Here is a 14,414-nt window from a genome sequence, read left to right on the forward strand (position 1 = left end):
TGTGTGTGTGTGTGCGTGTGTGCGCGTGTGTGCCTGCGTGCTTGTTTTTAAGATACTAAAAAAATAACTAAAACCTTTCCTCTAAATCCATCAGGCTCAGAGATATCTATCAGTTTCTCCAAAGTTGTCCCAAATAATCCTTATTAAGTCTTTAGTCTGCTTAGTGTTTCAGATCAGTTAATGAAGTTACACAAAGTTAAGTTTTAACTCCAAAGCTTGCTTGACATCACAAGTGATTCAATGACGGCATCCAGCTGACTCAGGTCCGTCGTCCTGCAAGCGTTCAAGTCAAACATTTATCATCCTCGGTTTCTCATCTCACAGAAAAACCCCTCCCAGAGCACAAAAATTAGGTCTGACATATTTTACGGCTTCTTATCAGTGAACCAGGAGGAGCCGATCGGATCCCCCAGCTGGACAACCTTGAGTAATTTTCCAGCCTTAGAAAACATGTCGTGTTCTCCCAAACATTTGTGAAAATGTTGCGTTCCACTCGACCGGTCGCCTAACAGACCCGCTCCTTTGTGTTGTTGTGAAATCTGCCTCAAAAGTTAAAAATGAATCCAAACGGGAGCTAAACCCTCCCAGAAGTCAAGGTCCAAATAATCAAGGAACTCCTCCACTGCTGGGAATCATCAGACTCCCTTAAAGTTCAGGAAAAAGGCAATTTAGATAAAAAATCTCAACTCTCTGAGCTGCTTTAGAAGAGAGAGAGAGAGAGAGAGAGACAGAGAGAGAGAGAGAGAGATGAAGGAAGTGTCTAATTTGGCTGGCAGGAGTCATTCATAGTTATTGTCTCTGAGTTGCTGGTAAAATGTCAAACTGAATCGGACAAGTCGGTGGAACTACTTTGGAGAGGAGTTTTGTGTTGAACGTTCGGTGGTCAGATGTGGTGAAGCGGACCGCCGCTGCCCGCTCGGGTGAGTCGTGGCTATTTGTCATGTTTTTTTATTTTTTAATTGCAGCTTGCAGATTGGTGGCCTGTTAGGTCCAGAAAGGTTGACTTATTATCCGCAAACCCAAAAACAACACAATTTTCTTCTTTCCTCGTATCCCAGGCATTAAAATGCATGAAGCTAAGGAGTTCTTTCAGAAGACAGTAGATTGATCAAATTTCTCTATTTTCTTTACTAGTAATCATTTAGTTTCAGAATCAGGACAATAATCACCTCAACAAATGAAATGTCAGTGTGTTGATACCTCCTGAAGACAGAAACACAACAACCGTTCTGATTGTGGCTGGATTTCATAATTAATTTGCCTTGCCAGAAAATAATTGTCCTTTAAACTGTTTTCATTTGGTTACTTTAAGACCACAAGCTTCAATGTGTTTTATGAGCTTTTTATACGAACAAAACTAAATGGCTCATAGTTATAAACTGGGGGGACAGAAACAGCTTATTTTCAAAAGTTATGCATGTTTTTGTTTTGGGAGTTTGTTGAACCGCCTTTCACTCGAGTCACGGCTGAAAGTGGAGGGTGTTGACATGCTAAATGGTGTTTTTTTTTAGTTTTTTTTGCCAAATCACTCAAGCTCATTCATGTCTTACGAAGAAAATCAATGGAAATGATCGTACATCCTCAGTTAGATTTAGGCGTGGACTTTGACTGGACCGTTTTAGTGAAGTTCTTGTCCCGTTTTGACAGGTTTTCTTCCAGGATTGAGTTTTATCCATCTTTTCTTTTTTTACCAACTCTGATTGTGGCAGTTCCCCTCTCCCTATGGAAGAAAGGCGCCTCCACATCATGATGCGGCTACCACCGTGTTTCACTGTGGGGACGGCGTGTTCAGGATGAACTATTATGTTTGGGGGCTTAAAAAGACCAGTTCCATCTGGTCTTTTTATTTTAAGATTTTACTGGAAGCAGCAGTTTAAAAACAACACAGAGAGCGGAAAATGTCCACACAGAGTTCAGAAATGAGTGGATAAACAACAGGTCCAGATTCAGAGAGGGACAGCTTGAACATCAGGGACAACTGAGCGCTGCCAGGTTTTAATCACATTAATGGTCAGTCTGCCTGATGCATCCGTTTGTTTTTAATTGCATGATTCGCATTAGTGGAAATTTTCCTGTCAGCCTTTATCAAGCTAAAACATGAAAAGTAATTCAGAAGAAAGAGGAGGTTTTGACATTTTCTTCTCGGGCTGAAAAACGAGAAACTTCATTGGGAACTTGAACGTGAACTTGGCTACAGTTGATAAGAAATGCCAGCCTGCAGCAGGAGTCTGTTTATGATGGCAGGCTGGAGATATTCAGTTTCTGAAAGGAGAACTGAGGTTATTAACAGATCAGATCCACTCAACCTCAGTGACACCGGTCCAGTTTTCCTCAAGTCGTCCTGACTATCCCACCATGTTTGTTGACTTTCTAATGTTCTAATTATGTAAATACAAACCCATGTTGAAAATGCTACTAATGCTATATGAATGAGTGCATGACCTGCCGTATACATGCAAAACAAAGGTTAAAAAATGAATTCAAATGGAATAAAAGAAATAGCAGTGCACAGGATGTCAAAATGGATAACTAACATGAAATAACAATTTATGTCTTTATGGTTTTCATACAGGATGTCTATTAGTTTAACTTTAGTCCCTTTATTTATTTGTTTGCCACACCAGTCTTTGATCATTATCCTCAATGCTTGAAATTGTGACAAGAAGTTAAGATTTTATTCTACAGAATACTAAAAGAGCTTTTATTTGTGAGTGAAGTAATCCAAGAAGCATTTGTAGTAAATCAATGAAGGAAATTGCTCAGTTTTCCATCATTTTTCTGCATTTTTATTTAGTTTTAAATAAAAATGTGATGATGTGTTACTGCTTACATTTATTGAAACGCTACTTTAAATACATTTTTAAGCATTATTCTTTAAGTAAGGATCTGGTTTTGTTTCACAGACCAAAAAGAGACTTTATTTTACAAGTACTGCTAAAGAGGCTTTCCTGATAGATAATAATCATCCATGGAAGTTAATAATATACTTTTCTTTTAAGATTTTAAAAAAATATGATTTAATAGAAAAATATATATATATATATATTATCCCTTTTTTTCCTGCATTGAGACATTATAAAAATCATTACTTGTTGTGAAATCTTGATATCACCCCTACAAGTTTTAAACTTACACTTTTTGGATTTAAAAATCTTATAATACTGATAACTTTTCATTGTTAAAAGTAATATTATTTTTGGGGAGTGTAAAATTTCCTCATTTCTTTATTTAAACTCTTAAAGCATGTTGCTTTAGAAAAACGATATAGATGTTTTTATTATTATTATTATTATTATTATTATTATTATTATTATTATTTTAGATTTATTTTTCTCAATGTGGGAGAGGTCAAGTTATGTTGCAAATAAACTTTATTTTTATTTCCCCAACATTTGGGCCAACAGGGCTCCATTCTGCAGGCCTCACATTGACCCACAGTTCACCTTTCCACCTCTCGTTTCCCACTCGCTGCAGCGCGATCCCAAGCTCTGACTGTGGATCGCTGTTTTATGAGACAGCTGTGATAAATCCCTCTCTGTGGATTTCTGTTATTAGAAAAGGAGGCTGCCTGACTTACAAAAGCCTCCGTGACCTCTGACCCCGCCGTCGGCATCACCAAGCTTCGCAAATGCCATAAAACAGAAGCCGTTCTACTTTTAAGATATAAATCTGTCATTTCTTTTGACCGTTTTGATGCTGCCTCTCTCACCCAAACATCCCCGCGTCCCAGAGGGAGAGCCGACCTTTCCTGCAGGGTGGCGTCGGTTGTGGCTGCGGTTGTCAGCTGGTTGATGTCTTGGAAACCTGAGGCCTTATACTTCTTCCAGAGAAGGGTTCTCCTCGCTCTGGTGTTTTTGCTGATGGTCAGTGTGTTGGGGTCTCTATTGTGGAGGAGGCCCATGTTTGCGAAACGACAGAGAGACGAGATGTTCATTATTAGCTGCTCCCCAGACTACAACTTTGCTTCTGTGGGTCGTGTTTTGTTTTTGTCCATCAGTGTCTCCTTTGCTCTCATCACGCGTCCTCTGCTGTTTAAGCCTGACTTCCTCTTTGCACTCGCTGTGAAGCCCATTTGCCCCCATCGTGTCCAAGTTTACCCCCCCTGCTCCACGGCTGTCCAATGTGGCATGAAGATGTCACGAAGCAGACCAAGATGCCTCTGTGCTCAGCCTGCCGCCGAGGCCAGCCTTTCGTCTGGTATTATGTGGGGGTGATGGGACTTGACAGGCTCCTGCCGAACTGCTGAGTAAGGGGAATTGAGGGTCCGGGTTCAGGACACGGGAGGCTGGAGGCGGGGAGCAGGGCGGATATTTGGTCGCCACGGAGATACTGTGCAACTCTGAGTACTCTGAGCTTAATCTTGTTGATGTTGGATGTTAGAATTTTAAGGAACTTTCAGGGTTTGCAGCTTGTTTATTTTCCTGTGCTCAAGGCCAGATTCTGCAGTCCAATCAGATTTTGACCAGGGAAAAACTTGTGAATTGTAAAACAGCTTTTATTTGCATCTTAAAGCTATCTAAACTGTCCAAAAATTATTTGAAAAAACGTACATGGATCATGCAAACTTATAAAAACTATTTCTTTCATCACCTGACATGCAACTTCTTGTTGAGGCATAGTTTAGAGTATTTCTTTAAAGGGGAAGAATTATGTAAAATCAACGTTTTTGAGCTTTATATCATTAAGTTGTTCCCCCATCAAAAACATACCGGGAGTGTTGCCTTGAAACTTGCATGCACGTTTGAGAAATTCTTGACCTTTGCCCCCACAAAGCGCCAACTGTTTCTACTATTTCCTCCTCGGAGCAGCGCAGCTCCTTCAGACTAGCAGCAGCCAATAGCAAACACCTGGTGGAGCTACTCATCGGCTGAGCTCATCATGCAAACTGCTTCTTAGTTCAACACTCCTAGAAACGGGAAAACAGAGAAGTGTTGTTGTGATGGTATGCTGACGATGTGCGAAAGAGCAGGAGCTTCTTAAAGAGACAGAGACTAATTTCAAGGCTTTAAATTATAAAGTAAAATTTCTTTTCATGTTTGAAGGTAACACAGTCACTGGATTGTGCTACAAAATGTCACTAAGAGCCTGGAAAATGCATAATGTCGGCCCTCTAAAGAGCTGGAGCTGTTTTTTTAACGATCTACTTAATACATAGCTTGTAAACATAGCTATACATTAAGCAATACTCGTGCTCTATTTGCTTCTGAATGTTGTAATGCTTAAAGGCCACAAGCTTCTGCTCCTTTGTAAGCCTGTTTTGTTTTCTCTCGCAAGGCGATGGAGGTGGAGAGAGCCATGTCCAGCGAGCTGCAGGCTCTGAAACAGGAGCTCCAGCAGAAAGGAGGCCACAACCGGCAGCAGGACGAGGAGCTGATCAGCGCCATGAAGGAGCAGGTAAATGCAGACATGATTAAAGCAAGTTCAGTGTTGCACTCCTGCTAATAACACGGCCTAATTATTTTCTACTTACGCTGACAGAGTTCAGAACAACCTGCCCTAACTTGTATCGGTTTGCTCCATGTTTTCGGTCAGTAATGTGTTTTTGTTTCATGTAGCATGAGCAACAAACAGCAGCTCAGGAAAAACTATTCAAAAACATTGAGAATAACAAGATGGAATAAAAATAACGAGAGTTAAAAGGATGAAGAAAATTAAAAATGGATCCATAAATTAAGGCAACTTGCCTGATATTCTGTTATTATTCTGTTTTTCTCCAGCGTAAATATAAAATAATTAGCTAAAAACTGTCATGTTGGGCTCTTAATGAAGCATTTTTGAATTTACCGTGGATTTATTGTCATCCTTGGACTTGCAGAATCAAATATGTACGCATTTACTCTTAAGATTTGGATAAATGTCTCTAAGCAAGTTGCAATGACATTCACAGGCTTCTGGAATAATTCAATGCGTAAAACTCAAATGGCAACTGTACTTATAATTCATTATAACCATTCTTCTCAAAATTTATTCATAAGCCATTTTTAAACCTCCAAATTCTTCTCTTTTGTTTTTCATTTTTCTCTTCAATTCTCACTGCCTTTGTACCGTCTCACTGTTTCACTTTGCAGTAGATTCAGACGTACGGTTGTTGTAGGAGGATCAGGTGGTTAGATGAAAATCTGTTTTGCCATTTTTGTGCAGGTGTTGAGACTCACACAGAAGGAGCAGGAGCTGGAGCGACGCTTGGAGAGTGTCAGTCAAGAAAACGCTGAGCTCAGAGCCAGTTTGGCCTCTTTACAAACACGTTTGGCCCAGCATAACCAACTGGACGAGCAGCACAGCCAGCAGGTAAACACACACACACAGTGCGTCCGTCCTTCTTCAGAGCTATAAAACCGCTCCTGATTGGATTAATTAGATAAGTAAACAACATTGTGATGCTGCTGCTGAATGAATAAAAGCCTCGGTGATAAAGGGACGCTCCGCGCTCTGCCTGGCTTCCTGGGTTTCGATGGGATTGTAGAAAGAATTGCTAAACAATCACCTCATCCCTGCTATTGTAACTTCCACCCACAAGTCCGGATTCCTGACATATTCGCTTGGTTTCACGTTTGCTGAGAGCCGGAATCTGGCCCGTCAGGATTTCTCTTCAGACGAATGTTTTTGCACAAGCCAAAACAAAAACCATGAGCAGCTCTAATAAACAGAATCAGACTCTTTTCCACTTTACACTTTTCATATTGTAATTGCAAGTTTTATGAAAAAATGATAGAAATTGTTGTTGTTACTTTTTGTTAAGCTTCGTGAAGCATGGCAGGAGGTGGAGGTGGCACGGGACCGCTCGCAGCAGCTTCAGGCTCAGGTGGAGGAGCTGCAGGAGGAGGTGTCCCTGCAGGACAGCAGGACCCACTTGGATGCCTCCTTGCTGTCGGAGCTGGAGGCGGCAGACTGGGGCATCAGCAAAGAACAGGTACAAGAGTTCAGCTTTGGTAACCATCCTTATGCAACAGAACGACTGGCTAAAGCATCTTAGGCGTCTGATTTATGCTTCAATACCTGCTCAGTAAATCGAAAGTGATTATTCTAATTGGGAACAATCCTTTCAAGTGACTCGTCTTTTTAATTAAAAGTCTTTCTACTTTATTGTTTTGCTACTTTATTATTAGTACTTTTATTAGAAAGTGCTAATAATGCTGGAAGACAATGTGTTAAAGGCCAATTCAGGCAGAGACCTACTTCTGCATTATCCTGCATCTCTTGACTAATCACTTACATTTTTTGTGTATAGTAAAACAGTCAAAATGAGGAAAATTTCATGCATTAGATGTTATACAGACTTATCTCTTTGTGTCATTGCTATCAATGTCACGATTAGAACCATTTGTCTCAGTTTAGACGTTTATTAAAGTTAAAATCAGTAGAACGTTTGCGCTTAAAAACAGGTTTTTAAAGTGAGGCGTAATAAAGCTGAATTTCATAAGTATTACCTAACATTATCATTTTGATTTGGTAGCACTTTACTCCTTCAACAATGATGTTCAACAAGTTTTTGTATCTGTTTCTAGTTCATAGCAAGTGATTTTTTGTTTCATCTGGAGTTTTGATGTTTCTCCAACTCAAAGCTTCTGCAATGTTCTTGCAATGCATCACCTTGAAATATTAATTGTTTCCAAACTTATTCAGTCTCTAATAAGGTCACATGTTGCTGCTGCTGCTGTTTTTATTTAGAGCTGTTTGCTAAAGTTTTATGCTAACTTTAGCTTCTGTCCTCACAGTTTTGATTTGACTTGTTGCTAATTCTGCTACTTCATAAATGGAGCTTCTCATTGAATATTGTCAACTTTATTGAACAGAAAGACAAGAAGCTGTAGCAGTCTGTGCGGTCTCACTTTAACTCAAAGTTTCATTGTGGCAAGTTAAAATGAAAATAAAAACCAACAATGTGTTGGTCCAGCCTGTAGCACGTTAGCACAGTTAATTAGGGAGAGTTTTTAGAAAATTGCCTTGTAATTCAAGACGAGGACCCTATTAGAGTAGATTTTTTATTTTTTTAACTTTTATTCTTTTAATAACTTTGTAATTCATGTTTGTCTTTCATTGGTTCATGGAGGACATTGGTTTGTTTTCAATGCAAATTGACACAACTGTGAAATTCTGAATGACTGGAAATCTGAAATTATTATGAATAAATTAATTTTCATGCATTGCACCTGTTGGCAACTTTGGTCATCAACCTAAGAAAATTGGGTTTATGTTGGCCACACATTATATTTCTGAAACAAAATGTAAGTATTTTTATTTCCTTTTCATTAAAACTTCATTAAAAATAGAAGTTTCTCTATAAAGAATTAAAGAAACAATATCAGTGGCAGTAATTTAGATTTATTTTGGGTATTGTGTTTAATAGCATTTCTTTAAAAATAAAAGGATTTTTTTACAAGGCTCTTTTTGTAAAAAAATAAATCAAAACTATAAAGCATAGTTGAAGATTTTGCTAAAAAGCTCATATGCAAAACAGAAATAAAAACTCCTGATAAAAATCTCAGTTTGTTTGAAAATTGTTTACACTATTCATCTTTAAGCAACTTATAAGAGCCTTAAAACACATTTTACTTTCCCAGAAAAACAGATACTTGGGGAAAAGAAACAAAAGCAGTTTTCTCAGAAGTCATAAAACTTCTCTTTAAAAATTACAGTAAACACAATCGTGCTCAACAGCAAGGCAATAAATTTTGGCAAATATTGACTGACAGAGATGCCAGCATTGTGTTTGGGCCGAACACGCTGTATCTGCATTGTTTGTTTCTGTAGTATTCTTGCCCTCAGTGCTTCGCTCATAGTGTGTTTGGAGCAAAAACTTTGCCAACGTATTACCCGGAATATTAATGTCTTTCCTGAAAGTCCTGAGCTGTGAGATCACAGAGAAACCCGGTCGATACGGGAGACTTCAGGAAATCAACACATATGTTGTGGTGAAAAACACAGTCACTCTTTTCCTGCAGAAAGGGGGAAGATGACGAGTTCTATGTGACAGTGTGACATAGTCAAAATGTCTTTGTGTGGAGAGATTGAACATAGAGGTCGATGAGTCTTCACACTCCTGATGTTAAAATATCAGTACAACAAGAAGATCTAATACGTTCCTGGATTCGTGCGTCATTCGCTTTGCTTCTCATTTGTCCTGGCTGCATTGTAGGAATATTTCCATTATTATTATTTTCTTTTTCTTCAGCTTTCATGTCTGAAACATTTTAAAGAATCAGTTCATTTCTGTTCAAGCTTATGAGCCGAGGTGGTAGATGAAACATTTTATTGTTTCAGCCATGTCTCTTTTTATCAAATGTTGCCTGACATTCGAATAATAAAATTCAGGCCAGTCATCTGACACCAGTTCAGGTAAAAATAGAAATGAGCTAATCCCACTCGCCTCCCTTTGTGTAAATACCAGATGTCACTCATTCACTCAAGTCATGAGACTTCAGCAGACGGAAAGGAAACGGAACAAAGGAGTTTTTTTTTTTTTTTTGTTGACCCGCTTTGACTTCCATTAAACCATCCTTGATATGTTTCATTTTGAAACCCACAAATATGTTGGCCTTCCCAGAAGCTGGGCCAGTTTTTTGAACCGGTTTTAATTACGCTAACTCTTTTTACTGAGGACAGGTTGACGCGTTTCTGTCTCTGCCTCCTCATATCAGATGACTGAAGAAATGGGCTCCATACTCCAGTTACTCCTCCCTCTGACCCGGGGTCTCAGCAGCTCAGACATCACGGATCAGCAGGACGACCTGCAGGCCTTGATGCGGCGACTGAAGGGAGCGGCCCAGTCCCTGTCGCACGCATCCAGTTCCCAGGTGAGGGCCAGCGGAGGGAAATGGGAACAAAAGGTTGCATTGTTGGTTGAAATCTAAAAAGGACAAAATGAGTTCACTTTTTTTTTTTTAAGTTGTCTCAACTTTCATTAGTAAAGAATCACTGTACAGGGATATATATCAGATAAAGAATGATCCAGTAAATCATGTGAGCTGCACTTTATGGGTAAGCATGCTTTACCTGAAAGTCAGGTTTGTATTTTTATATCTTTTGTTCAGCACTAGAGAAGCATACACAATACCTCATTATGATAATATGTAAATCTGCTGGGGTGAAACGTTTACCTTTACTCTTTTATTAGAGGTAAGAGATGCATGCAGAACGAAGAAAAGTAAAAAGTGCGTCCTTAGCCATCTGGTTTATTTAGTCTTTCTTATTTAAATGCTGATATTTAACCTGCCCTTTTGCGTCTAAAAGAAAAAAGAAAATTATGTCGGAACAGTTTACGTTTTCTGGAGAAGAATAAAATTACGTCAGTTTCCATCAATGTCTTTCTCCGGAAAATATTTCAAGTTTTCTCTTTAGAATTATTTTTTGTGAAAAGTGATGCATAAATAAAGTTCAATTGTTTATTGGTTATTAAAAACACCTGAACACGTACAAGCACTGTTCACCACTGATTTGTCCCAGTTGATAATTTACAGAGTTTATTTTTGCTGCTATCTTGCAGATACAGTCGTCAATCTTTGTCTCGCTGCATTTGTACTGTAATTAAATAACCAGCCACGCCTTCAGAGGGCTGAAGCCACAGAAACCCCTTCTGCATGGCTGACACCTGACCTCTCTGCTAATGTCTGTTTCTGTCTAGGAGGTGAATCTGGCCTTTGTCGGCGGGACGGCCGATCACTGTGGGAATCTGAGCGCAGCGCAGGAGCTGAGGGATCAGGTAACCAGCGATGAAGAGAACTCGGGTCGTTGCCTGTGGCATCCTATTGTATCAAAACTGGGCTGCAGCACAGACTTTAAATCTTCTTTCTTACCATCAGCCCAAAGTAGCTGACTTAACTTATAAAAACTTAATATAACAGTATGAATACAGTTATACTCATCTTTTGGCTACTTTGCTTAATGCTACCTTTAAAATCTTTATTTTATTTACAAGTGAAAACAATCTTTCATAGCACATGACAAGATTTTGGGATAATGTGGTTTTGTTTAGCTTTTTGTTATTTTGTTTTCTTGCTGCAGAACATCCAGCTGCAGCAGGAGAATGCCGAGTTGCTGCAGAAGCTGCAGAGCATACAAGACCAAAAGGACTTCGTCCACCAGGCCATCAGAGACCGGGATGACGCTATCGCCAAGTACATAACTCATAATTGTTAAAGTATTCATATCAGATAGTTTGCAGTTTACATAAAGTGCTTTGCAAAAATATCCGTAGCTGCTAAACCTTTTCACAATTTGCCACGTCACAACCTAAAATTGGAATATATTTTATTTTGCATTGTGGAGAACGGGTACAAGCTTATTTGCAAATAAAACCTAAAGCATATTGAGATTCACTTCCCCCTTTTACTTAGAGTCCCATAAATAAAATAAAAAGTATCATGCTGTGGGGGTCCTTTTCTTCAGAAGGGACAGAAAAGTCAGAGTTATGTAAAGACGAACAAAGCTTATAAAGGAGCCCTGGAAGAAAAGCTGACTGAAGCTGCCAGAAGCTGAGGTAGTTTTGACCCGACACACTCCTCGCATGTTTATCTGCTCATACTTTGAGAAACAATGCAACCTTATTTCTCCACCCCACAATTATTCACAACTTTAAGTTTGTCTATCAAATTAAATCTCTTTCAAACACATTGAAGTTTGTAATGTGAAAAAGGGCATGAATACTCTTGCAAGGCAAAGATAAATGATGGATGTGGTTTACGCTTGTTGTTACGTTGCGGCAAATCTGATCCTCATTTATTAGAAGCATTTTGTTTTATCTCTCAACAGGAAAAACTTGATGGAGGCTGAATTGGTGCGAAGCAAAAACGACATGATGTGTTTGAACAACCAATTATTAGACGCCATCCAACGTAAGCTGGAGCTGTCGCAGGAGCTGGAGGCCTGGCAGGTCAGCTTGTCTTCAGTTTTGACTCTTTCTAATGTCAGCTCAGCTCAAAAAAATATGTTTTAATATCTGCAACAACTTGTATTTGGAAGTCTCTCCACGTGTCCTCAATGGGGTTGCATGTCATTTAATTACTTGATTTTTTTTTTTATTAAGACTTTCAAAAAAGACATTAATAAATATTCTTTGTTTGTTAACATGGGGGTGTACACATACCATTTACCATTGAAACCAGGTTTATTGCTCAGAGGGTCCTTTCTCTGGGACAAAATGGCCGACTCCTAAAAACCTAGGATCCTTTCTGTCATCAAACTTTATACTTGACCCAGTGCAGTCAGGAAAGCAACTCTCCACAACATTAGTTGCTTGTTCCTGACACTGCAGACAGTGTCTGCTAAAGATGCTAAAAGTCTAAAAGAGTGTTGAGATCATTTTAATGACGAATAAGAAAACTAAGTGAGAGAATCTCAATTTATGGAAGTTTATGAATTCTGTCCTGCTCACCTGCTCCGTCCTTCCTTCGCCTCAGGACGACATCCAGATCGTCATCAACCAGCAGCTGAAGTCGCAGCAGCAGACGGAGCAGCCGCAGAAGAAGCCCACCTCCAACGGCCTGGCGTTCTTCCGACGGCCCAGCAGGACGGCCTCCACCTGGACGCGCCAGCTCTCCCCTTCCTCCTCATGGAGTTCAGACAGTAATACGGACAAAGTGCAGGCCCCCTGGAGAGAATGGCTAAGACTGGGGAAAGGGGCACAGTACGGAAAGTAACGTCCTACAGAGCCCCACATGAAGCGACAAGATCAGAGAATGTCACAAGTGAAGACAACGAAGCCATGAAGTCGCCTCTGAGAGATGAAGGACACGAACAAAGACTTAATCGATGGACATTTGTAGCGCAACACATTTCAGTGAAGGCTCAGCCTTCTTCAGATCTAAGCTGTGACAACACAGGCAATCTAATTGAAACTGCTAACAAATTGTGAGCATGGTCTCTTATTTTGCTTATTATATAAAACTGTATAATAATTACACAACGCTTGTAATTCAGTGGAAAGTTTTTGTTTATTTAACTTGACGATCAAACACTTAATTAATTTTACACTGAATCTATTTCCACTAAGTTGGATGTAAAAGTTTATGTTCTTTGAAGGTTTTGTTCAAAAGTTACTTTCTTCTGAGATGTACAGTAATGTATTTTTTTAAATATAATTTTCCTTTTGTCTTTTATTAAAAAAGTTCATTTTTTGCTGAATGTTTATTCTGCAGACACGTCTGACTGTTCAATTTTGAAGTCACTCCGTCATAAACTGTTGTTTTCCTAAACTTTCTGATGTCGTTTTTGGGACACTTTACACTTCAGAGTTTCATAGCATATTAAGAAGAAGCCTTTATTTTTTTATTCTAACATTTAAAAAAAGGACAATTGGTCAGCTGACCTTCCATTCAAACAAAATAGGTCAAAGGAGACATTAAAGTATCAGCCTAAAACTTAAGAATTGTTCTGGTACTACTTTAATTTAGTTTTGCAAAAAATAGTTCTGGGAAAAATATGAAAAACACTCATTAAAGGCACAATGTGCATACAAATGTAGGACTTTTAATTGTTTAATTCAATCCTTCATTTTTAGCATACAGCATAAATGTTTTTTTAAAGAGCTTGGTTCACAAAATTCTAACTTTTTCCAGTTTTCCACAAATTGTGTATGCAGGGTTCCTGCCTCCAGAGGGAAAGGTACTTCAGATCATGTATAAATGTAAGTAAGTAAGTAAGTAAGTAAATGTAAAAATGCCCTGGTAAAATTCTTGGTATTTAACCAGTAATTGTAATTGAAGAAGTTGATTTAAACTGGTTGGTTTCCTATCATCTCAGTGATGTTTATGTTTTCATCAGCTTTGGAGCTGGTTCTTTGTTGATCCATGTTGAGGTTAAACTGGTTTCACAGTGAATTATAAGACTGGTGTTCAAGCAGCGTCCGCTTTGTGTAAGTCTTTGTAGTCTTTGTGTAAGTCTTATAACAGTTTGTTTTAAATGGAACAAAGATCCCAAACATACATTAAAACTGGTCTTGGAATGGATAAAGCAGGCAATGTTTTGAATGGGAGTGAATTGAGCCCCATTTAAAAGTTATAGACTGTTTAAAAACTGTCCTATGAAGTGGTTCACCCATCATCTCTCATGTCTATCATACAGGCCTTTGTGGGAGAAGTGCTATGGTCTTGCTCAGCAACAACAACATGTGCCGGGGTGATGTGGTGGTGCAGGGTTTAAGCACAATCCACATAGGGAGGCCTTAGTCCTTGACATGGCCATCGCAGGTTTGATTCCCAGCCTGGCAACATTTGCTGCATGTCTTCCCCTTCTCTCGTTACCCTCTTTCCTGTCAATTCACTATCAAATAAAGGCCACTAGAGCTACTAAAACCTTTAAAAAAAAAACAGGATGTGCCCAAAGAATGAGGTCATCCGACAGGTTGAATATCCTGAATAACAACATGTAATGTGTGTGATGTTTATTTGGACTGGCGTGGTATTTTGACACCAAAGTTG

The 14,414-nt window shown here is 39.1% G+C and overlaps 1 protein-coding gene across 1 annotated transcript in view; it reads left to right on the plus strand.

Moving 5' to 3' along the window:
• The window catches only part of LOC103474564 (bicaudal D-related protein 1), a 16,989-nt gene extending 3,799 nt beyond the window's left edge, over positions 1-13,190 (plus strand). Inside the window, exons 3-10 of the mRNA XM_008425634.2 lie at positions 5,275-5,394; positions 6,142-6,288; positions 6,740-6,910; positions 9,639-9,794; positions 10,622-10,699; positions 11,002-11,114; positions 11,749-11,869; positions 12,396-13,190. Of these exons, the coding sequence (XP_008423856.1) occupies positions 5,275-5,394; positions 6,142-6,288; positions 6,740-6,910; positions 9,639-9,794; positions 10,622-10,699; positions 11,002-11,114; positions 11,749-11,869; positions 12,396-12,635 (1,146 nt within the window). The 3' untranslated portion in view covers positions 12,636-13,190. The remainder of the gene's footprint in view (positions 1-5,274; positions 5,395-6,141; positions 6,289-6,739; positions 6,911-9,638; positions 9,795-10,621; positions 10,700-11,001; positions 11,115-11,748; positions 11,870-12,395) is intronic.
• Positions 13,191-14,414: the final 1,224 nt, after the last annotated feature.

The sequence above is a fragment of the Poecilia reticulata genome, linkage group LG13, assembly GCF_000633615.1.
Source record: "Poecilia reticulata strain Guanapo linkage group LG13, Guppy_female_1.0+MT, whole genome shotgun sequence".
Classification (NCBI taxonomy): domain Eukaryota; kingdom Metazoa; phylum Chordata; class Actinopteri; order Cyprinodontiformes; family Poeciliidae; genus Poecilia; species Poecilia reticulata.